The sequence below is a fragment of the Drosophila virilis genome, chromosome X, assembly GCF_030788295.1.
Source record: "Drosophila virilis strain 15010-1051.87 chromosome X, Dvir_AGI_RSII-ME, whole genome shotgun sequence".
Classification (NCBI taxonomy): Eukaryota; Metazoa; Arthropoda; class Insecta; order Diptera; family Drosophilidae; genus Drosophila; species Drosophila virilis.
In genome coordinates, this window is record NC_091543.1 from 4,225,674 (window position 1) to 4,250,800 (window position 25,127).

Here is a 25,127-nt window from a genome sequence, read left to right on the forward strand (position 1 = left end):
TTTCCCAGTGCTGGGATTTTGGCTTAACATCAAATTCCTAAATTTTTGTTGTTTCTTTTTTTTTTTTTAAATCAAAAATTCAGCCAACGAATTCATGAGATTGAATTAAATTTGCGTCATATAAATTTATAACATAATTATAACAGAAGTGCCAATAGAATTTAACATGAGCCACGATTCGCATTAGCAGAATGAATGAGATGGACAGAGAGGAGAAATAAGAAGAGAGAGGGATCGAGAGAGAGGGTAGGAGAAGGGGAAAAGAGAGAAGCTCTTTGATAGTTTAATATATTTGCGTTGGATTGTTGGATTGGTTTTATACCATTAATTAGGTCTATTTAACAAAAGCCTAACAGAATTTTAACAGAAAGAGAGAAAGTGAAATCTACAGAGACAACCAAGACTAGAAATTGACTGTCAAAATCTGTGAACAGTTTTCTGATATTAACATTTGTTTTGTATGTTAAGCCAGCGGAAAGGGACTGTAGAAGCCATGAAAATGACGCAAAGCGAGCTAAGAGAATTAAACCTTGTGAATGTGTTGCCATACAGTTTGAAGCCCTTTTCGTTGTGTCCGGAAATAGTAATTGATTCTAAGCCAGATCTGTTTGATACTAAAGGAAAGCTAATGACTGAGCCTGGTTTAACATAGCAAACTCTGCTGCAACCTAACAGGAGTTCTCTCTGTTAACTCTGAATTACAGACATAGATTGACAGTCTGTTATTGAACAGTTCTATGCTTGAGACCTAAAAGCAAAGAAGCTGAGGGAAGCAACTATACGAGGCTTATCTTTTCGCTGGCATATTATTAATGTTTATCTTCTCCCCATCTGCAAGATAACAGTGGACATTATGTTAAGCATCCGCCAGATCTCAACCGCAATTTCATTTTATATTCTCTCGCTTATTATGCAATTTTCAATTTGCCAACAGCCCAGGAAAACTGTGACACCCCCTGCTGCTGCTGTGTGCCCATCATTTTGTGTGAAGTACTTACTTCTCGGCTGGCTGCGGCACATTGTAGCCCGGTTTTTGGGGCTGGTGCCGCAGGCACGAGCTGTTTAATTGCCCACAAAAACGCAGCAACTATAAACATTATATACAATGCGATTTACATTAATTTCGTTTCGTTTCGTTTATTAATTGGAACGTTATGTGGCTGCGCATTTAAAGGCTCGAGCTCGGAGCCAGACCTCAGACTATGTGTATAAAACCGACCCCAATCTCTTTGCCCATTCCGGCCAACTCGGACCCAAGGACGCCCTCACACGCAATGGGCTGCTCACCCATTCTCGGGTCTGGCCACAATCGGGGGGCCCTACTTGATTAAATCGAAAAATCCATGGAGCCCTCAACGTCTTCGTCGTGCTCGTCATCAACATGGTGCGCCATTAAAACTTCCATAAAGCACAAAACTTCAACGAGTCGCAGTCAGATTACAATCTAGGCATACGCCTCTATAAACTCTCTCTCTCCCTCTCTCTCGCTCCCACTCTCTCTCTCTCGCTCCCACTCTCTCTTCCCTCTTTATATACTCTTTAGATTTATATAAATGGTTGTACTTAAATTTTTGGTTGTGTTTTCTTAATACTTTAAGCTTAAAGCTGGTTTTAAAGCTGCACACTGTTGCTTAAAGTTCTGATTGAAACAACTTCGCAGATGTTAAGCTCATGTTAGTTCAATAACAGCTGCTCTGCTATGCTTATGTTAATAATCGTGTTAATGCTAAGAGTAACAATGATGTTGCTGTTAAGCTGCTCATGTTGAAAGCATTTCCTTAAACTGCTGTTAATACAATCTAAGCCAATCGAAGCTTATGTTAGAGCACTAACAGTGGTATAAAAAAGTACTTATTATATTAGCGCACAAATTATATCCATTTTCAAGGCTAGTCAATACTGGCAGCTCGTTTGAAGAGTGCATTTAACAACACTGCTCGACATCAATTAGTTTTTATCAACACTCATAAACCGAAACCCCACTCGTAAAGCAGGTCGAAATTCGTGTTTCTTGGGAGCTAGAGTAATCCCAATCGTAAAGTTCACTTAAAATATAGCCACTCAAATTTATCTTCGTTTGGCGCTAGTCAACACTGGCGGCTCGCGTGTGCGTGCGCACTTTACAACACTGCTCGACATCAAATTGTTTTTGCCTAAATCCATAAACTTATAAGCTACACGTGGCTAAAGGCCCCTTCCTCCCTGCTCCCGCTCCCGCTCCCGCTCCTAACCTTGGGTCATTAATGGGCACAGCTCCTAACGAGCGCTACGGCGTCTAATGAAGGTCTGCCCCTGCACCTGCCCCTGCCCCGTTTTGGCGCCGCCCACTCATCGACTCGTTGCACACTTTTCACTTAATAGATTTTTCGTAATATTTTTCTACCAACTTTTCTGCACTCTTCTGTTGCCTTTTGCATTGCGCTTTGCATATTTTCAGGCGTCGACAAAATATGCAAACCAGCGCCAGAGCCAGCGTGTTCGTGTGTTCGTGTGTGTGTTGTGTTGGTGTTGGTGTGTGTGACTGGGCGTTGGGTCAGTGGGCGTGGCATTGTGTAATATTTTGTGCTATTTTGTAAATTCCAAACGGCTGCCCCGGCTCGAGGCGAGCCTTTGGCCCGATATGCGGTCATAAAAGTCATTTCGTTTTCACCTCCAAATGTATTTATAAGCAACAACAGCAACAAAAACAACAAGAACAATCACAAACAACAGCTCGGGCTGAGAAAAATGTTGGCATAATAACAATTTAGCCCGTTGGGCTGTTTGTGCTGCAAGTGGCGCCTTAACATGCCACATGCCGCCACCCTTCCCCCGTCGCCTTTTCCCGAGCCTGAACTGCAACTGCCCTCCAAACCCTACTTCGCCTTCGCCAAGCTGCAGCCGGTAGAGGAAGAAAGAAAACGAAAACAAAACAAAAATTTGACCAGGCCGAGAACATATACAGAATACCCTGTAGACATGATGGAGAAAGGTTAGACGAAAATTAGATGCAGCATATGCAGATTCTATTTAGAGTAGAGGGTATTCTGAGTTGATTCTCGATCAACACAGTCAGACGAGTAGATGTATGTGATTCTATTATTTTTAATATATCTGATTATAGATACGTCTGACTCTGTATATAAATATATATATAAGTATATTTTTATCAGCAAATGCGAGTCGACATTTCCGACACCATCAAATACACACATATATATATAGGTTATCGATTAGAGATATCGATTAGCGACCGATAAAATGTTAGACGCATGTTAACTAACAGAAGGAATGCTAACAGAAGCATACGATAACAGAGAATAGAGTCGGGTCCAAGCTAATGAAAGGGGGTTGTACCAAAAGGAAATGATATTTTAGATATGTATTAATATGTGCTCATAAGTATCAATCTAAGAGAACCTAGTGCAGCTTAATGGTTCATGAAGATCGATTCCTAAATATATATATGCATATTTCTAATCAGCTTAGCCAGCCAAGTCGCCATATCGTGCTCGCATGTCTCCCAATTTGACAGCTCCCTGAATGAAACCCTAAACAAGTTCTTTTATGCCTATAGCCCATATCGAAATAAGCTGCCGTTGGAATGAAGAATCGATTAATTGCAAAATGCATTTTCTGAAAAGTGCAAAATGAAGTAAAGTGAAAATTTAAACAAAGATCGTTGGAAATGAGTTTGAATCAATTAGTCAGTCAGTCAATCAGTCAGTTAATCTGTCAGTCATCAGTCAGTCAGTCAGTTATTCAGTCAGTGAGTCAGTCAGTGAGTCAATCAGTCGGCTATCAGTCAGTCAATCAGTCAGTTAGTGAGTCAGTCAATCAAGCAGTCAGTCAATCAGTTAGTCTATCAATCAGTCAGTAAGTCAATCAATCATTCAGTAAGTCAATCAATCAGTCAATCAGTCGGCCGTCAGTCAGTCAATCAGTCAGTTAGTGAGTCAGTGAGTCAGTCAATCAATCAGTCAATCAATCAGTCAGCCATCAGTCAGTCAATCAGTCAATCAATCAGTCAGCCATCAGTCAGTCAATCAGTCAATCAATCAATCGGTCAATCAATCAGTCAATCAATCAGTCAGCCATCAGTCAGTCAATAAGTCAATCAATCAGTCAATCAGCAGTCCATCAGGACAATAAATAATTCAGATAATGAATAGAATCAAGAGTTCTTTAAGCATTGGTTTGATAATCAGATTACAATCTAATAATAAATTTTTATCAAAATTCCGTCAGCTTTGCAATAGGAATATATATATCTTATATATGCCTGCAGGAGTATTTAATCTGTGGCTCCTTAAAGTGTTGGATGTTTGCGCAGGGACGAGTCGTGCATATTAAGTAGGCGCCTGTTCGTGTGCACGACACGCGCCCATCTCTAATCTAGTGCACGTAGCCAGCAGGACAAGCTCTTCGCTCGTCCTCGCCCGTGTCCGTGTCCTGTTATGGCGCTTCAATGTCTTGAAATCCGCTTGGATTTAAATCGTTAAGCCCTTCGTCGTCGAAGGCAGATAAACTGAGTGAAAAGCTGTGCAAAATCTGTGAACCGCTCACAGCTATAATGCCCCGTCCCTCTCGCTCCCTCCCTCTCTCTCTCTCTCTCTCTCTCTTCCAACCCCCTCTCTTTGTGTGTCCTGACGTGTCCTGTGTCCTGTGTCCTGTGAAGATTTTTAATGGCCTTTGGCCACTTTTGGCCTTTCGGCAATGCATTAAAAGACTAGCGAAAAATGTTGCATTTAATGTGCGCATTTTTATTGTTTTAAACTCTCTCCCCCTCCCACTCTCTCTCTGCCTCTCTTTCTCTCTCTTTCTCTCTCTCTCTCTCTCTCTCTCTCACTCGCAACTGTGCCATAAAATTTGCTCCTTTCTGCCACTTTCGGCAGTCGCCTTTAATGCTAAAAGTAAACGTGCCGCTTGCCAATCGTAAAAACCTTTCTCTCTCTCTCTCTCTGTCACACACACACTTCTCTCTCTGCTCTCCCTCTCATCTGTGTTCTCTGTCTCTCTTTAGCACAGCATGTTCGCTGAGTGTTTAATTTATTCAGACTGCAACACTCAAAATGCAGCTTATACTATTTCTGAAGCGCCATCTGGCGACAGCATATTACACTACAAAACAGTTCGTACCGATTGATTGACTGACTGACTGACTGACCAACTGATTGATGATCAACGCTCCGCCCAAACTGTAAGAGCTGCGTAGCTGTGATGCAGCTGCACGTCGAGAAGGAGTTTTGGATAATTTCAACCGAAAATGTGGGAAAATTAGACCAGAAGATTGCATGATACTTCTTTATTTGCCCTTTAACTTATCTTAAAAGGGCTTGGAAGATCCCCTCTCTAGGTAAAAAATGATGAGCACAGGTTGTATGCTATACGTTACGGTATAAGCGGTACATAAATGATATGTGTTGGAGAGAATGGAAAAAAAGTATCGATATATGTATCGATAACCGGGAAATTTGTATCGATAGCCGCGCTTTTTGCCAGAATTCCACCCAGGTGAGAGATTATCGAGGCTCGATTCATTCCATTCAAATGTTTCTGCATGCTGTGCAACAGCTTGGCAACACTTGATTAATCGATAACTCTTATCGATAGTTATTTAAGTGCTCCTCTCTATTTGCAATTAAATTGTAATTAGAGCACGATATCAAAAGCTTTTCCTTGTGCACAGTTAACCACATTTTAGGACTCAAAAGCCCGCCTTAAGACCAGACACATGTTTTACTATTGAGCGAATGCCCCCTCCGCCCTCCATCTCTCCCTCCGTCCCTTCTTATTGGACATGCTTCAGCAAGCCGCGAAGCGAAACGCCTCTGCGATTTAAATGACTTCATAATTAATAACACTTAGTGTCAATAAATTATGCGCAGACCCTTAATGGGAGGCGTGGCCCGTCGCGCGCCCCCTTTTTGCAGTGCCAATTTCAATTTAAGGCGCCTGTCCTGTCTCTCCCTCTGTCTGTCTGTCCTTGGCCCAATCGGACCAATCGGTAAACCCCACGCAGCCCGGGCTTTTGTTTTGCTTTTGTCACCTGTCAATAAACCAGACCCCATGCCCAGCTCCCCTCTTCGAAAGGGGCGTCACACATAAAGTTTGCAATTTACAGCAACACTTTTTTTGCACGCCCCGAACGCCAGATGGCGCTTTACGCTGAAAGAGCCCATCAAGTGTTTTAATTAGCCAGACAAACCGAAACGTTGCCCGTTGCCTGTCCGTTATTTATGCCTTATTTATGCACAGACATTGCGGGTGGTCTGCCACCCACACTTGCCCCTCCCCGTCGCCCCTTGTTCCTCAAGTGGCCCCATTGTGGCGTGCCTGGGCGCCTGTTAATATGCAACATTGTTTAACTGATTGCAATGTTCCACAAATGGCCAACGCCTGCGGCCCCAGTTACCAGTTACCCCCCCCCCCCCCCTACCCATCCCCTTCGTGCAACCCCTGAACGCATGTGTGTCGGCAATCTTTGGCTAATTTCATATGCAACCCCCGACAGGCTGTTCCAATCATGTCAATCCCCATTCGCTTAGGTGTCGCCAACAGCTGCCACACTGGACACTGGCTATCAAGCACTCGCCTGCTGACCCCCACCCCCTGCCATTTGAGCGACCCCTGACCCCCATTGAGGCTTGCACTGGGCCCAGCTACTGCACATATTATGAACTGGCAATTGGCTGGACTAAGCCCCAAAATTGTTGTGTATAGTCAACCCCCAATTAAAATTATGACCTCAGTTAAGTAGAGCTATGGACATAGATATAGGTATAGATATGGGATATGGGATATGGGATATGGGATATGGGATATGGGATATGGGATATAGGATATGGGATATGGGATATGGGATATAGGATATAGGATATAGGATATTGGATATAGGATATAGGATATAGGATATAGGATATAGGATATAGGATATAGGATATAGGATATAGGATATAGGATAGGATATAGGATATAGGATATAGGATCTAGGATATAGGATATAGGATATAGGATATAGGATATAGGATATAGGATATAGGATATAGGATATAGGATATAGGATATAGGATATAGGATATAGGATATAGGATATAGGATATAGGATATAGGATATAGGATATAGGATAGGATATAGGATATAGGATATAGGATATAGGATATAGGATATAGGATATAGGATATAGGATATAGGATATAGGATATAGGATATAGGATATAGGATATAGGATATAGGATATAGGATATAGGATATAGGATATAGGATATAGGATATAGGATATAGGATATAGGATATAGGATATAGGATATAGGATATAGGATATAGGATATAGGATATAGGATATAGGATATAGGATATAGGATATAGGATATAGGATATAGGATATAGGATATAGGATATAGGATATAGGATATAGGATATAGGATATAGGATATAGGATATAGGATATAGGATATAGGATATAGGATATAGGATATAGGATATAGGATATAGGATATAGGATATAGGATATAGGATATAGGATATAGGATATAGGATATAGGATATAGGATATAGGATATAGGATATAGGATATAGGATATAGGATATAGGATATAGGATATAGGATATAGGATATAGGATATAGGATATAGGATATAGGATATAGGATATAGGATATAGGATATAGGATATAGGATATAGGATATAGGATATAGGATATAGGATATAGGATATAGGATATAGGATATAGGATATAGGATATAGGAATAGGATATAGGATTATAGGATATAGGATATAGGATATAGGATATAGGATATAGGATATAGGATATAGGATATAGGATATAGGATATAGGATATAGGATATAGGATATAGGATATAGGATATAGGATATAGGATATAGGATATAGGCTATAGGATATAGGATATAGGATATAGGATATAGGATATAGGATATAGGATATAGGATATAGGATATAGGATATAGGATATAGGATATAGGATATAGGATATAGGATATAGGATATAGGATATAGGATATAGGATATAGGATATAGGATATAGGATATAGGATATAGGATATAGTACTTATATATGATATAGGATATAGGATATAGGATATAGTACTTATATATGATATAGGATATAGGATATAGGATAAAAGGTCTAATTCTTCCTCACCCCCCCCCCCCCCCCCCCCCCCCCCCTAAACTCGGTCAAATCTCAGCCGATTTCCATAAAGCTTCTAAATCCGACAACATTTTTCTGGCAACATTATTCTTGTATGTATATATATTTAGGTATATATGTATATATATATATATATACAGATGTTTCCAATTTAATCAAGTTCCTGTTCTTAACACACTCTTGATAGGCATGGCGTGGCATGGCGTTGCCACCTAGTTTGAAAGTGTTGTCTGAATGTTTAGATAATCGTAAATTAAATGCGCGGCTTTCGTATTGTACTTTCAACTTGCTGGCACAAGTTTACGAATTTCTTCAAGCAACTTTCACCCACGCTCTCCCCCTCTCTCCCCCCCTCTCTCTCTCTCTCTTTGACACTCTCGCCCTCTTTCTCTTGTGCCCATTAAATGAGCGCAGCTGAAAACCAAAAAGTTTGCCATTTTATCGTTTTACATAGCAAATCCCACTTCAGGCTCAGTCGTATCCGAATCCTTCCATCCCCCGACTGACTTCTGCCACCCCCCCCCTCTCTCCCCTCTTGTCGCGGCCCCCTATCGAATTGTTGGCCGTCAAGCAAACGCCCGTTGGCCATAAATCAAGCGGTTGCCCACGCGTCACAAGTGTCTGTATACAATGCACACTCAGTACACGCCTCCCTCCCCCCCCCCCTCCCCCCACTCACCCACCTACCCCCTTTTACCTCGCGGACCATCTGCAGCAATGTGCCACGCCCATAAGCTTGCAGCTGTCCACACGACCTAATAAAATAGCCGTTAGGCGCAAAACAAGCCAAACAAATGAAATGCGGCTAACAAAATGATTTCAATTTTGTATGTGTGTGTGTGTGAGTGTGTGTGTGAGTGTGTGCGTGAGTGTGTGTGTGAGTGTGTGTGTGTGTGTTGCATGCTGCCTCAGCAGCTGCTTCCTCTAAACTTAATATAATGCCGGCTCTCAGTGCTGCATGAACTGTAAAGTTTGAGCTGCAGCTGATGCCGGAAAACGAAGCCGACTCTCAAATGCCCTAAGATAATTAATAATGTATTACATTATATATGAGCTATATTTGGGGAACAAGCATTTTGTATCCAAACGATAAACATATTAAAAAAGTAAAAAGTTAGGTATTTTCGGTACGCCGAAGAGTTAATACCCTTTTAGAAATCGCACCGAAGTGATTCAAGATAATCACATTTCACATTTAGGCTAGATTCAATTTCAATGCGTATATTTTCATTTAGAATCATTGCCAACATTTTGAATGAGCTGCATTCCACTCGGTGACATCCTTTTGTTGGCAAAATAAAAAACTAAAGTTATCTTGAGCTGAATATGCAAATGGAACTGAGTAGAACATTCACTTGTCATTCAATTCAATGTCAATTCACAATCACAATCACATTTTTCACATATCACATTTTGTTAAATGAATGACAGTTTGCCAGTGGAACGCGCCGTCATTCGGTTTGTCACAATTTGCAATTCTTTTTTTTTTCTTTTGTGACTAATCAAGTATTTGAATTCAAAGTATGAAAGTGCAATACACACACACACACGCGCACACACACACGCACACACACACACACACACACACACACACGCATTTTATTATGCAAATTCTCATGTAGCTGCGTCGAGACTCAGCAACAAAAGCTGCTTGCTTTGTCACCCCCAACTCCCCAGGCTGCAACTGCTCTTCTTACCAGGTTGTAGGTACCCCCTGCCCCTCCCCCTCCCTCACCCTTGCACTTCTCTCCCACTTTGCATTGCAAGCCGGAATTTATTTTAATTTTTAGCCCGAGCGCGCGCAACTCTTTTATTTACATACCTTTAATTTGTATTTGTTTTGCACATTAAAAATTACAGTTAAGGGCCTTGTGTAGGGTTAGCCAGAGGGGTAGGGTGAGCGGAGCGGGGGGGCTTGCAGGGCAAATGCATTTCGTTTCCATGCAAATGCCAGCGACTGCAGCTCGAGCTGAGGCCGTCGACGTTGACAATGAAAATGCGCGTTGGTCCGCAGGTAGCAAAGGTGTGAGTGTGTGTGTGTGTGTGTGTGTGTGTGTGTGAAGGTAAACTTTGCCTGCCAACAAAACTCACAGCCAAAAAGACGCAGCCCGAGGCAAAGGAGACAAAACAAAAAAAAAAAACAAAAAAAAAAAAATACTAAAATTTTGTTGTCAGAAGAGGGTTAAAGTGTGGTGTTGAGTGCGCGGCTCGATGGGGTTAAGAGCTGCGGGGGCGTGCATCGCTCCCACCGTTATCCGGGTTCTACGGACTACCGGGTACTTGCAGCTGTGAAATTTGCATAAGCAATTACGAAAGCGTTGCCAAGACACAAGCAGCCAGCAGACAGGGGGATGGTGTGGGGTAGGGGTAGGGTTAGGGGGGCATGGTGCTTGTGTGTGGGAGTAAGCGAGAAGTAGCAAAAAAGGCGAAGAGGAAGCAGAGCGCAAGTCAACAATGTCGCCAGCGCAGCGACGTCTCTGCTTCTGCTTGCATCCAGTCTGCGACTGATGTGGTCTGCGGATGATGGTTGAGTTAGGGAGGTGGGGAGGGGGCAGGCGAATTGAGTCTCTTCTTTTTTCTTTTAGGGTTAGGCACGGGAGGGGGGGCATTGAGAGACGCCGGTTTTAGGATGCTCGCTGGCTAAGTGCGTTGCACAAATTTGCATCGACAACAACTTTGTTGCACCTGAGTCAAAGCTACGAAGAGGAAGAAGAAGCAGTAGCACAGGGTTGCAATTGTTAACCTCAAAATGTGCGCAGACAGTAAAAGCAATTATCAGAAATATTACGTCTAGAAAAACATAAAAATAGTAAGAGATCAAAAATAAAAGTAGAAGAAAAGTGTAAAGAGAGAAGAGAGAAAAAGTAAAAAGACAAACATAGGCAAATGTTAAAGTTAAGCTTAAGAAGAAGAAACAACAGCTAAACAATTCCTTAAAGTAACAGCAGCAAAAAGGTTTATTAGAAAAACACAATTAATGAAGCACACATACACATACATATACATACACATATTTAACGGCAGTCTTACGTAATGTGCACAAGATAAAGAGGAAGCAGCCGCAGCAGCGCTTGACGTTAATTTCTTACGTAGCGCGACATGCATGCGATATTGCGGCACTATCGTTAAGTGGAAATCTTGAATGTCAAATCTTAACTACCATCCGTTTCGATTTCTAATGGTTCTCATTTAACTGTTGTTTTTGCTGCTGCTGCTGCTGCTGCTGCTGCTGCTGCTGCTGCTGCTGGTCTGTCGCTCATTTAAGAAGCAACGGAAAATGCCGCAAAAGCAAAAGGCAGCAGCTTTTGGGCAGAGGGGTTGGGGGCGTTCACGCGCAACGGATGGAGTTTTAGTTTTATGGGCGAGAGCGAACGTTGACCACAGGCACAGGCAAAAGTCGTGTTCCGCTGCCCTGTTGTCCCATTGCAAAACGGAGCATACCGTTTCTTGGCAACAGTATGTAACAGTGCATAGCTGAAAATGCAAATGCTTTTTACAGGGTAACAGCGAGTCGAGCGCACTCTTGTTGTTGGGCATTGCCTATGGGGTGGTTAGATTGGGCTGAGCATTTGTGTAGCTGTTGTTGTTATTGCCAGGCAGCTGCTGACGCTGCATATGTGCAATAAGAGAGAGAGAGAGCATGAGAGAAAGAGAGAGAGCGAGAGGGCAAAGAAGCAGAAATGCAGCAACAGCAGCAGCAGCAGCAACGGCAGCTGCTGCCAAAGGGGGTGGACATAGCCTAGCCCCTATGCGCCTTTATGCCCATATCTATGCAACGTAGGCAGCTGCAAAATGTTTGTCATTGTATTGCACCAACACGCATGCACACACACACACACACACACACACGCATGCACAGCATCAACTGGTCATTGTTGTTGTGGCTGCTGCTGCACGCACTCATACATATATGCAGGGACTAATCAACATGGCTGAGCACTCGTTCGCTTTCTCGCTCTAACTGTAACTCACACACACGCACTCACACAGAGAGTGTACACAGCGAATTCGACAGTTGAAATCGCTTTGCACGTTTAATTGGCTGCGTCTGCCAATCAACACGAATCGTTGCCGCGTTCGCCCTGCTTCTTCGTTTTTTTTTTTTTTTTTTTCTCTCAATGCAATTGCAGTCACCGTCGCAGTCGGAGTCGCATTTATATAGCAGTCAGCTGCTGCTGCTGCACCCGCGCACCCGCTCGCCCGTTCGCCCGCTCTCCCATTGAGTCGATTAGGCGCCTAATGAGCGCGCACTAACACAGTCGCACTCGAGCGCAATTGCCAAGCTCTAGCAACAAGTTTGAAGCGGCGCCGCAACAAGTTTTGAGAATTAACAAGTAAGAACGACTGCCAACGACTGCGCCATACTCTATTAACAGTGTAAGTCGACCGAAAGAAGTTTACTCTTGACATCAACTGACTGTAAACCCCAAGCAGTTGCCTTCCAAAGCAGTTGGCTTCCAACCCAACCAAGCCAAAATACCCGTTGTCACTTTGTGTACAGTGTATAAAGTGCATTTCATTTTGCCGCAAAGCTTAGCACACTTTGCTGCCAATTCAATTTTCGCCCCCTGTTAGCGGCGCGCTGTTAATGCAAATATGTAAAAATTGCTGCAAAAATGTGTATATCTTACATATGTTTATTTAAAAAGCAAATTTAAAAGTGCGTTCGAACCAAATTATGTTTTTATGCAAATTTCAACTATTCAAAAGAAAAATAATAATAATAAAAATTGCAATCACGCTGCCAATATCAGAGGCGATAAGCGAATTGCTAATTAAAACATGCACAATAAACGCAATTTCACAACATGCCCTCCCCACCCCTCTTTGCTGTTGCCCTGGTCAGTGCAATTTAACGGCAATTTATTATACATTCACATTATGCATATATACATATATATATATATATATTAATTTTGCTCTCTTTATTTTCGCTTTCTTTTTCGCACGCCTTTCAGATCGCCATCAGCAGCGCCGTCAACGTCAGCGTCAGCGTCAACGCTGTTGTCGCCAGCTAACGGACACAGTTCGAAGTGAGCAACAATTACAAGAACAACAACAGCACGAACAAAGCGCCCTCTGCCGCTGCAGCAGCAGCAGCAACAACAACAACAACAACAATTCATAATAAACTTCAGCCCAGCGGCGATTTGAAGCAGCGCCCGCGGCGCCCTTCTCAAGTTTTTGTTTTCAATTTGGATTCGCCTTTGGCTAAGAACGTCAGCGTTGCGTTCGCTGCAGCAGCAAAAACAGCTGGTAAGTTTTTAACACCCCCCCCCCCCTCAATCCCTTCTTAAACCATTCCTTCGCACTTTGCGAACTCTTCTTACGCATTACATACACTGCAATTTCCCATTACATTTATCTTAATATATACATATATATATATCTCTATATATCTCTATATATAGCTTTATAGTTTAACAGCACTTTACTTTTAATTGCGCCCTCACCCCCTTACCAATTCCCCCCTCCCATCGAGCCCTCTTGAAAAAAAAAAAAAACTTTGCTGTCAGCTCGCAAAAATTTCCTTTCTTTAAAATTTCCTTTTGCATATGCCCTTCCGCGTCAAGCATATGCATTTTAGTAAGCTGTTTGCGTATATTTTTTATTAGCATTATTTTTGTATCTACAACTAACTTGGCATATATTATATGTTTATTATTAATCATAGCATAAATATCATATATGTACCTCCTAAGTTTCTCTGCTGCCTTCAACTTGAAAAGTTATAAAATTTACTTATAACTGTTCTCTTATATTATTTCGGGCATATTCGCTAATGATTTCTTTCGTGTAGAACGATCGAATAACTGCTCCCATATCATCTTATATCAGGACTTCTACACTATTTGGCAACCCTGTACAACTCTTTGGGATATTTTTGGTGCGCATGTTGGTATGTAAGTATGTATGCATGCATGCATGTATGTATGTATGTATGCATGTTTGTATGTATGCATGTTTGTACGTATGCATGTATGTATGCATGTATGTATGTATGCATGTATGTATGCATGTATGTATGTATGCATGTATGTATGCATGTATGTATATATGCGTGTATGTATGCATGTATGTATATATGCGTGTATGTAAGTATGTTTGCATGTTTGTGTGTATGCATGTTTGTATGTATGAATGCATGTATGCATGTGTGGATGTTTGTAGGTAGGTATGTAGGTATACAGGATTGTAGGTGTGCATGTATGGATGTGTGTGTGCAGGGATGTATGTTTCTATGTATGAATGCACATATGTATGTCTAATGTGTGTAGGCATGTATGTATATTGGTATGTACAACTTCTTTTTTAATCACGCTATATAACACTATATTAAAATATGGATTATGTTTATCATATTTTCTGGAGTATTCTTATGAAAGATCGTGATGTATTTCTCTTTGGACGGACATATCATGTACCATTATCATATACTATTATATACATATATAAATATATGAGTATCTAGGTATTTTTGTAGTTTTCTCAAATAGATAGAACCAGCTTTAGGATATTTCCAAGTTCGACTGTCTACACGCTGCACTTTTCGTCCATTTCTTTGGCATATTTTTTTTTGCTGCTGCTCTGTTTTTTCAGTTTTCACTTTATTTTCTTGGCCTTTTCTTTTTTATTCCTCCGTTATGCACTCTTCAAAGTTCTTCAATCACTTCGTGGCAGCAATTTTCATTCGAATTGGAAATATCAGCCAATTGACCGCTTCCCTCCCCTCCCCCACCCGCTCCTACCGCTCGTCCTGCCACCATTTCCGCCCCGTCGCGCTGTCCCTTTTGTTGGCACTTTGCGCTGTTTGCGCCGCCGGCCAAAAGATTTTCCCAATTTATTTTATTGCTCGTGTTGCTGTTTGCATTTAGCTTTAAATTAATTCATGCCCCCAAGTATCTTTTGTAGTTGTGTGCAGTTGCCCCTCCCCCCTACCAGCCTCTACCAGCCCCTCCCTCTGGATGCCGACCGTGCTCCTTTGTGCCAGGGGCAGAAATGCCTTTGATGTAGATTGGTGTTGTTGTTGGTCAATCGTCGGCAACCTCAAATGCATTTTTCCTGAAAAAGAGATAAATTGTAATTAAATGAATGTCTGCATAAATATTAGCAAATATCTATTGATTGACCTCAGTCATGATTGAGATGACAATAACAAAAGTTTTGCACTTTTTGTTCGGACTGAACGAATCTTGTGAATTGAGACTTGCTTTTGATCGGGTAATTGTGCTTGTTATTCGTTTTTGTATTTTATTTATTTCATTATACAACAATTTTTATCATCAATCATTAGATTGAGCTGTCGAAACTTTTAAACAATGCACTTCGTTGTGCATAAAATGAATGTACAAAATTGAGACAAAAGGCTTTGTAATTACTTTAAATATTCCGTGCAATTTGTTTTCGTATTCGCTTTGCCCAAATTGATTGCCATCAATCACGATTGACACGCAGCGGAATAAAGGAAATGAAACGCATTCAGACTAATTGATTGTAAGTTTTGATTTATTTCTTAAATATTTCTTGAATTTCTTTAAGGTTCACTTGAACCAACAGCAACTGCAGCTGTTCTTTTTTGTTCTTTTCAACTGGTTCATTTGAACTGAGCTCAGTTCTAGCTGATTCGACCTCAACTCACTTCCAACTGTTGTCTGTTGTTCATCTATTAATATTAGTTCATCTGAATTGAGCTTAGTTCCAGTTCCAGTTCCAGTTCAAATTGCGCCTTGAAATTCATTTCTTCATTTTCACTGATTCACTTGATCTTATTCATTTGAACTGATTTCTGTTGCTAGATTTGAACTAAACTCAGTTCTAACTGAAGTTGCCTAAATTTCCCATCTAATAGTACTAGTTCATCTTGTGAACCAAGTTCAGTTCCAATTCCAGTTCCAGTTGCGCTTGAAACTTTGACTTGCTTCCGAATCTGATTTCATTTTCTTTTCCCTGTTTTCTTTGTGTTATTAATTCCTTGCCGCATCGTTCGCTTTGATCCTTCGCTTTGCTTTCGAGCTGCTGCTCTGCTTCTTCTGCTATGCATATTTGCGTCTGGGCAGCGCACGTCGCAGCCAACCGAGGGTCCGTTTCCGGTTTCTGCTCACATGACCTTGAGTCGCAGTTGCCTGTTGCCGCTGCACCACGCCTTCAATTCGCCCACCAGCTCATTTGGAAGCGACAGACAGGCAAATGTTTTATGACTTCTCGCACGCCCACCCCCTTTGCCCCCTGCCTCGCTGGCCACACCCCCTCCCCGCTGACCCCCTCTCGGGTAAAAGGCCAAAAGTTGGCAAGGTCAAAGCCCAAATTGCGCTCATTTTCAGATCCATTTGAACAGGCCAAAAAGTTGTTTCGGTTGTTGCTCGACTGCGTGGCCTGCATTTAAAATATGTTCATTACAAAATGTTTGCCCCTTTACACACACACACACACACGCACACACACACACACACTCCAACACACACACACCCAGGAGAACCTTTAGCTGTTGGTTGCGCCTTTTGGCCTAGCACAACAATTTGTGTTTTTTTTTTTTTGGCATTTTATTAGTAAATTTATTTTGCAATCACACACACACACACTCACCCCCCCCCCCCCCCTGCGTGGGCATAGCTGGGAAAAACTATTTCCGGCATTAAATTGTCTCTCGGCTCCCTCGACATTAACCAATACAAGCCCTTGCCCTACACCCCCCCTCCCCCCCTCCTCCCACCACTCAACCTCTCAAACCCCTTGCAGAGGGGTTTGTGCTGCTGTTTGGACCATTTAAATGCTTTTTGCATTTACATCCACACACACACACCCACACACACACACTCACACACTCAAATATGTACATAGTTTAGTTGCATTTCGTTGGAGGGTGTGTGTGTGTGTGTGTGTGTGTGTGTGTATCGTCAATTGAGTGCTCTGATTTCTGTAGCTGATTTCATTTCGAATCGAAATTGAAATTGGAACTGTTTTTCGTTGGAAATTTAGTTGCTCGCCTTTCCATCAGTTTCGATTGCCACACACACACACACACACGCCCACACACACACACCTGCCCACACACACGTGTGTAAGTTTGTGCTTGTTGCCGTGCATACCCTGTAAACATGCATGAGAGCACACGGCAGCTTTGTCACCTGACATCTCTCCAAAAGCTGTGAACTGAGGAAATAAATGAACCACAGCATGCATGTTTATGATGTATGTGCTCCTAGATACCCTGGAATTCTGTAACTTCACTCATATTGTCTTTATTTCAGCCTTAGAGTTATTCAACATGCACATATATTTAGTTTAGTGGATAAATATATATATTATATATTATATATATATATATACCCCAGTTTTTTTTTACGTTTATTCTTTTTTCGATATAATTTAAGTTGGCCACAGACGAGAACCTTCACAACTATTTACAGGATATTTAAAATCCTTTTACAGGGTATTCTATACTTAAAACACATTGACAGGAAACTTTCAGCTAGTTCTAACTACATTATTGCATCAAAAAATTTTAAATATATTAACAGATATTTATAAAAATAAGATCAACTTTTTACATGGTATTTTTTAGTCGCAAACAACCATATAATCAGCATTTAGTATTTGGCCAATTTCCTTTGGCTGCAGCTAAATTACTTTGTCAAAGAAAGATCTGTCAAATAATATTTTCTCCAGGGTATCATTCAGTCGGGCAGCATTGATTTCAAGGCAAGATACGGCCAAGCAAAGCCAGCTTAAAAAATGCAAAATATTCAAATACTTGACCTTAAGTATTCTTTAATTTCTACAAAAAAACAACTTATTACAGGGTATTTGGCTAGTCTAAGACTAATAGGAAATGGCCTTTTATTCGGATTTCGCTTTCGCTTTTTCTTTTTTCTTATCTTGCAGCCAACATCTTAGACCCTGAGCGCGCAACCTTTTGATAAAGTTCATGAAAAATGCGACGGGCTATGGAAAATGCATAATTTATTCCCAGATTTTCAGAGGCGGAGTGTGTGTGTGTGCGGGTGTGTGTGGGCGGGTGTGTCTCTATATCGTGTATTGGTTAAATCGTGATGTTGTAATTGACCATTTTTATGGCCAGCTTGTCAGATAATTGCTTTTGGCTTAGAGGGGACGCTCGTTGGTTTGCGATGGTGGATGGGAAGATGCGGGGAAAGGGAGGGGTTTGATTGTGCGCGTTGGTTCGAATTGCGTTTTGTTGTTAATTTGCTTGCCACGCACGTGCCGAGCGCATTGTTCATGGGATTTACAAAAGAATAATGTTCTGTTTTTGCGTGCCACAAAGTACACACACACACACACACACACACACACGCACACGCACACGCACACACGCACAACAATCGCACTTGCAGCTGCAGTTGCTTTTGGGCGTGGGTGGACGCATTACATCATTCGTTGGCACAAAACTCAATTGTGTATGAAATTTTGGTACAGTTCCGGCTTTTTTGCACTGTAATTTCGATATTGTTATCGAGATCGTTATCGTTATCGATATTGTTATCGTTGCTGCATTTGCTGCTGTTGCTTACATTTTGTGCGCTATAAACCAGGCTACTTTGTCGTGTAGCTCAGTTTGGTTTTGTTTGCTGCTAAAAATACTTATCGATATTCTTATCGATTTTCTAATACTTTTTGGTTATCGTTGCAGCTTTTGTTGTTGTTGTAGCAGTTGCCGTAAGCAGAAACTCAAGTGAAATGCAGCTTGGTTATTTCCCATCGCTTTTAGTAATCCGCAATTATATCGATAAACATAGTTATCGTTATCGTTATCGTTGCCCTTGTTGTTGTTCTTACGGCTTACGGTTCTTACTTAATCTAGAATTCAGTTTAATTTCAGCTAGTAATCGGTATCGATATCGATATATTGATCGATGCTTGTGATGTTATCGGTAACTATGCCGATATATGTACATAGTTATCGTTGTTGTTTTTGTTGCTGTTGTTGCGGCAAAAACTTACTTAATCTAGTATCCAGTTTTATTTCAGCTAGTAATCGCTATCGATATCTTGGTCGTTCTCGTTATCGATTTTGCTGTTGCCGCTGTGTTCGCGTCGCCATTGCTCCAAAATGCGTTTCTTCTGATTGAACCAATGTCGCGGACGCAAACCCATAGCTGTTGTCGATTGTCCAGGTTCCTCTTGTAAACGCTCCCTTTCCCGCTCCCGTTCCCTTTCCCTGTGCCTCTGGCACTGCATGCTGCCGGCCTCCAAGTGCTCCTGCTGCTGTCGCTGCTTTTTGTCATGCTTGGAACGCTTTTTGGCTTTCTTGGCCTTCTTCGACTTGGATTTGTGCTTGTGGCGATGCTTGCGCTCCTGGTGCTCACTCGACTCGGCCTCGTTAAGCACAGGCATGCTGGGCAGTTGCTGCAGTTGCTGTGGCTCTCTCTGCCCATTTTGCGCCTGCGATTGCGCCATATCCAGCTCCATCTTCTCAACCATTTGGCCCAGCGCCTGCGTCTCCATTTGCATCTCCATGCGCTGATTGCGTTTCTGGACACGTTTGGCAACATCTGTGGCATCCACCCAGTTCTCTGTTGTTGTTGCTGCTGTTGCTGTTGTTCGCCTCGAATTGTATCTCTCCATTTGCCGCTTAGCTCCTGTGTGTGGCTCGAACGCGTGTGTTGACGCGTTCTGAACGCGCCCAGAACTGTCTAGCCCGGGCTTGGTGCGGAGCTGCTTAGCTGCCAGACGCTCGGGGCTGGCCCGCTCTCGCCCCAGCTGGCGCTCGGTTCGAGCGAGCGAGTCTGCCGCCCTCGTTGGTTGATTCATCGACACGTCACGCCGCCCCCCTTCGCACGCACGCCTCTCGTCTTGCTCCGGACTCGATACGTCGAATGTAAGCGAAAACCATTTGATGATATTCGCCCAGTTGTCATACCCTGTACGCGCTGAGAATGGGCCTATTATTTGCTGCAAGCCTTTGTTACAGGCCCAAGCAGACTTCTTTGAACCAAGAGCTAGTTTCTCATAAATCACCAATTCGATAACTGTTTAATTTACTTAAAATCGATAAAGATCGATTATGTGCTTTTCGATAACTGTAACCATGTTAATCAAAATCGATAAATATCGAATTTTAGCCTTTGTTTTTACTAGGTATCTGGCAATCGTGCACTAGCAACTGGAGCACGCTCAGTTGTTGATTTCATTTTATTGAATCTGCAAAAATTTGCAAAACAAAAACATTTCAAATCGACGAATTCGTTAGAAACTTGTCGCAATCCCATCAAAACTGTCTGTCGACTGTGTCTGTGACAAAGAAGCAAACGAAACTCAACATTCTGCAATTGTCCAGTGCATTGCGCGCAACGCGGGCCCAAAATATAGAAAATGCTTAAGGCAAATGCCACAACTCAGCCTTTAAAGTGAACATGGAGGTGTGTGTTTCTCAAGTGGAAGATGTGACCAAACGCAAATATAAGCTAAGGCTAAGGCCATAAACGGGCTACGATTCAAGTCAAGTAATCGACATGCCATTGACTTATCGAAGTTGACTCTACTCTAGAAAAAGTGACCATGGAGGACTTGCAAAGGCCATGGAATACCCAAAAATCGAAGTTAAGTATTCTTGAAATACAATTTTGCATCAGTTAAGTGAAAGCAAAACTGAGAGTAGCCACAAAAGAAAGCGACTTTGAAAAAGTGCTTTGCTCGAAGAAAGTTAACATGGAGGACGTCGTCAAAAGTATGCCTAACAATAATAATTAATAAGAGCTGGTGCTTGATATACAAGGAGTCAGAAATTATAAGTGAGAACAATCAGAAAATGTAGCTTAAAAATAACTTAAAGTCGAGCAAGCATGTGAACATGGAAAACACGTTTGCGTTGAATACATGTACAAATGCGTCTAAAGTTGCCATGGAAAAACTTCTTAGCCCGACTCTGTCTTAACTTTGTCATTAAATTAGGTAAAAGCAAACACGACTAAAATGTGACCATGGAGGATTAGGAAGTGTTAGTAAAGCCTTCAGATGCAACAAAAGTAAACACGAAGAGCATGTGGAAGTAAAATAAAAAGCAATTCGAAATGGAAAACACTTAACCAATAAACCCGGAGGATGCGATAAAGTGACAATGGAGAACAAAAAAAAAAAAAAAAACCGCTTAACTCACATAAAGTGAACATGGAGAACGTACCAAAATATAAGCCTCATAAGCCTATCACACTCAGGACGCATTTCCTTCCATTGCAGTAATCACTGGCGCCCAACGTGAATCTGGAGGCGAGGCCCGAACAGCCGTTTTTTTTTTGCTAAGATAAGTGAGAAGGAAATTGGAAATAGCCCTACCAAAAATTGGACAACAATTAAATGTTCTCGGTGCCATGGTGCAGGGGCGTGCAAGGGCGTGCAGGGGCGGGGCACTGCCAGGTATTACGCTCTGGCAAAGCTCTCGAGTTTCGAGCAAAAGGCATTGAACTGGCGGCGAGCTCTTGAGGCAATAAACAAACAAAAAATGCATACGAAAAATATAACTGGGGGCCATATTGTATCTACATATAAGAGCTTATCACACACACACACACAAGCACACACACACGCACACCCTGTCTGAAAGTTGTTTATTGAATTCTTGTTGAAGAAAATGCCGGCGGCTTTTGACATTGTGATATACCCTGTAAATAAAACGGCCTGCCGAGAAAGGCATTACGAAAGCCATGAAAATGGTAGTGAAAAAGGATTTAGGTCAAAGATTTAGCATGAAAGTGTAAAACTTAAAAAGAAAATAAAGTGTAAGTGGAATAACTAGAAAGTGAGAGGAAAGTAAGAGCTCTATAGAGAGCTGAGCTACCCTAGAGCTGCCCAGTTTTTAGCTCTCTGGCTAGCCAACAGCAAGAGCAGGCACAGACAAAACAAACTAGACAAAGGAAAGGAATCGAATAGCTAAAGCTTAAGTCTAGGGAAGAATCGTATCATAAAGGGGGGACCCACAGCAACATTTGTTGCCTACAGGGTGTGTGGGCGTCGAGTGCTTTTGTTTAATGAGAGCTGAGTTTTGTTTATTGTTTTGCTTGTTTCTAGAGAAAAGCTAACGAATGCTTGTTCCTAATGAAATGTAGACAATCTACTGAAGCCAGACACATAAGGAGCAGGGCCTGCTACTAGACACTGGCTAGGAGTAGGGGCAGTGGATAGTGGGTAGGGGGTAGGGGGCAGAGGCTCGTTTCATAGCCGGTAATACAATTATGGCCATAAGTGAGCAAATCAAGCTGAAACTTGAGCTGCAGCTGAAAGCTGTAGTCAACGAGCCTGAAGTCGGGCCCGAGCCCGAGCCGGAGCCGGAGCCGGAGTTCGAGCAGGTGTGAGGTGTTCAAGGGAAACATCTTGAGAGCCGAGCCGAGCCGAGCCGCCAGGCTTTTCACCTTAAGTTATTAAATTCCGGCAAAGCGATTAAAAACAACACGGCGTAATTTGAGGATGGGTGGCCTGGGCGTGAAATGTGCGTAAAAACAAATATTATTTAAGAGCTGGCAAAAAGTGAAAATGAAATTTGACAGGAACCGACACGAGGCACACGCTTCCTGCGGCCCGGGCCGCCGAGTCAACTCAGCTTGACGTGTGCCACACGCTTTCCCCGGGGGTAGGGGGAAGGGCGAAAATAACTTGGTAGGTAGCGCGGGGGTCGCGGGTCGCGGCAAAAGCGTCGAAATCCAGCTGGGAGCCAACTGGCTGTCACCAGGCCGGCGTCATCATTTGTATTGCCCTCGGGCCGGGACAATGTGGAACGAACTACGTGATGAGCTCTGCAGCGCATAGCCAGGGGAACGCTATGGAAAGTGAAACAAACACAGCTTATGAATACATAAAACAAATAATAAACAAATTACGAAAACCGTATGCCTTAGCCGGAACAAGAAGTACCCTGTGTAAAAGGAACAATATGGGAAGTGGAACAGGGGAACAATGACAGAGGAAACAATAAAGAACTGATATTAAATAAACTGAGTATGATTATAATTGACTGGAAAAAAGTGTAAGCGACAAGTGAAATGCTTTGGCATTGGAACATTGTGTCTTCCAGACTGTGGACGTAATGTGAACATAATGGAAATGGAACAGACATGAGTTACGCTTAATCGGAGAGCATAAATCTATTATTTATTGTTTAATAATTTATTTTATCATGCACTCAACATGATTCAATTATATTTGGAAGCTCAATAAATTGGAACAATAAAAAGTGAACATGAAAGAGTAAGAAAAAGGGAACGCAATGGAAATTGTGAAATACTGTCTTTTCCAAGGCGAAGAAACATGTAAACAGCTTGCGATGCCCAAATGATGCACGAGCATGAGCATTCACCATAGGAACGATGGGAATCGGAACACAATATGAGCTGCAATCGAGCTTAAAAATCGTAAGGACAGTACGCAATAACCCAATAGGGAACATTCCAGGGTAATACTAGGGTATACAAACAACGCTCAACAACATTTGTTGTGTGTGTGTGAGTGTGCGTGTGCGTGTGTAGGCATTCCCTTGAGGGCGAATTTGGGTATGTGAGTCCCGTTGAGTAGCTGAGCTTGGAAATGTCACAACTGATTCAAAGCGTGCGCGAATGAGCGCGAGGACCAGAGGATTCACGATTGGGAACTTGAGGCTTGAGAGACGGGCCCCGATTAGTTGTGTGGCAGTTGTTGGCAGCTCATTGCCCCATGGGACTAAAAAAAAAAAAACAAAAACTCCCCAAAAAACAAGCGCAGAGGAAAAAAAACAAAGAAAATTACAATTTGGCGAATTGGAATACTTTGGTTTAGTTTTGTTACGTTGCGTGTGTAGCGAAGCAGAGTCGGACAGGGGGCTGGCCGGGGTTTGCGTTAATCGTATAGTGACCATATCTGAAATGTCGGCAGTGCCATCTGACAACTGTCAACGGGGGAACAGCTTAGAGCTTTAAGCTTAAAGCCTCTTGCCACGAGCTGTGCGCTTAAAACGCGCCTCTCTACGCGCTTCTCATGCCAGGCCCAAAAGGCAACTTGTAAACAAAATTTATCACTGACAATTTTTTGCGTTTCTTTTCCCGTTTTTTGTTGCGCAAAATAAATAAGAAGACGACAAGCGACAACACGACAAAAGCGGCAACTGCTTTCAAGTGGATTAAAGACCAGAGGAGCGCGGGGCAACGCTGGCGAGGCGGCGTGTGTGCGGAGCACAGGGTGTACGCCAGGTAACAGCAGCAGGAGCAGCTCTTAACTAATTAGCAAGGCTTTGCTTTTCATTTATTTAGGCGCATTAGCGAATCCTGTTTCCCTCCATTTGCTGCGGTCATTTGCCCAAAATGCGAGCGCTTTCCAAAAATAATGTCCCCGCCGCTTCCCTAGCTTCAGTGTGTCGTAGGACAACATTCGGCTGATGAATGTGAAAAACATTTGGTATGCCTGTTGTGTGTGTTTATTTAATATTCCCATGGAGACGCCTTGCGGACGCCTACTTTCTAAATATGGACTGAAATCGGCAAAAAGAAAAAATTTAATTGAAATCAAGCTAAAATAGAAAAGAAGATGATCAAATACCCTTGTCCTGGAATCATAGTAGGGCCAATGTCCACGAGATGTTGCAGCTATTTTGGCTAATGATACTGATTGTAGAGCCATGAAACTGGGCATAAGAGAGAGGCTCAAATCCAATTTGAAATTATATGAAAATAGAAAATATATAGTTTCTTGTAGAATAATGCGCTATATAAATAAGCGCGGAGGCTATTAAAAATGACCGAGTCTGGCTGAAGTTTGTGCAAATCCCACAAATAATTCCCACTTGCATTTCGTGGACTATTTTCATTTGATCCGGCTAATGACGGTTAATTTCCTGTATTATATCAATATAAGTTATATATATGCATGTAAATTAATTTGAAAAACGAATTCAAACATTATCGATTCGAAGCTAGTTCGATTCCAATCAATTTGGATCGATTCGAAGCTTGTTCGATTCGACGTGGTTCGATTCGACGTGGTTCGATTCCAACAAGT

At 42.2% G+C, this 25,127-nt stretch overlaps 2 protein-coding genes across 6 annotated transcripts in view; one reads left to right on the forward strand and one right to left on the reverse strand.

Moving 5' to 3' along the window:
- kek5 (kekkon 5) overlaps positions 1 to 25,127 on the forward strand; it is a 312,008-nt gene that overhangs the window by 247,188 nt on the left and 39,693 nt on the right. For all 5 annotated transcript variants that reach the window (XM_015169550.3, XM_070206654.1, XM_032440553.2 and 2 more), the window contains one exon: positions 13,112 to 13,409. The gene's annotated coding sequence lies outside the window, so the exon portion shown is untranslated. The remainder of the gene's footprint in view (positions 1 to 13,111; positions 13,410 to 25,127) is intronic.
- On the reverse strand, positions 19,140 to 19,922 carry LOC6634762 (U1 small nuclear ribonucleoprotein 70 kDa). Its single transcript, XM_002057965.3, has one exon. The coding sequence runs from the start codon at positions 19,920 to 19,922 to the stop codon at positions 19,140 to 19,142; it is 783 nt and encodes a 260-aa protein (XP_002058001.3).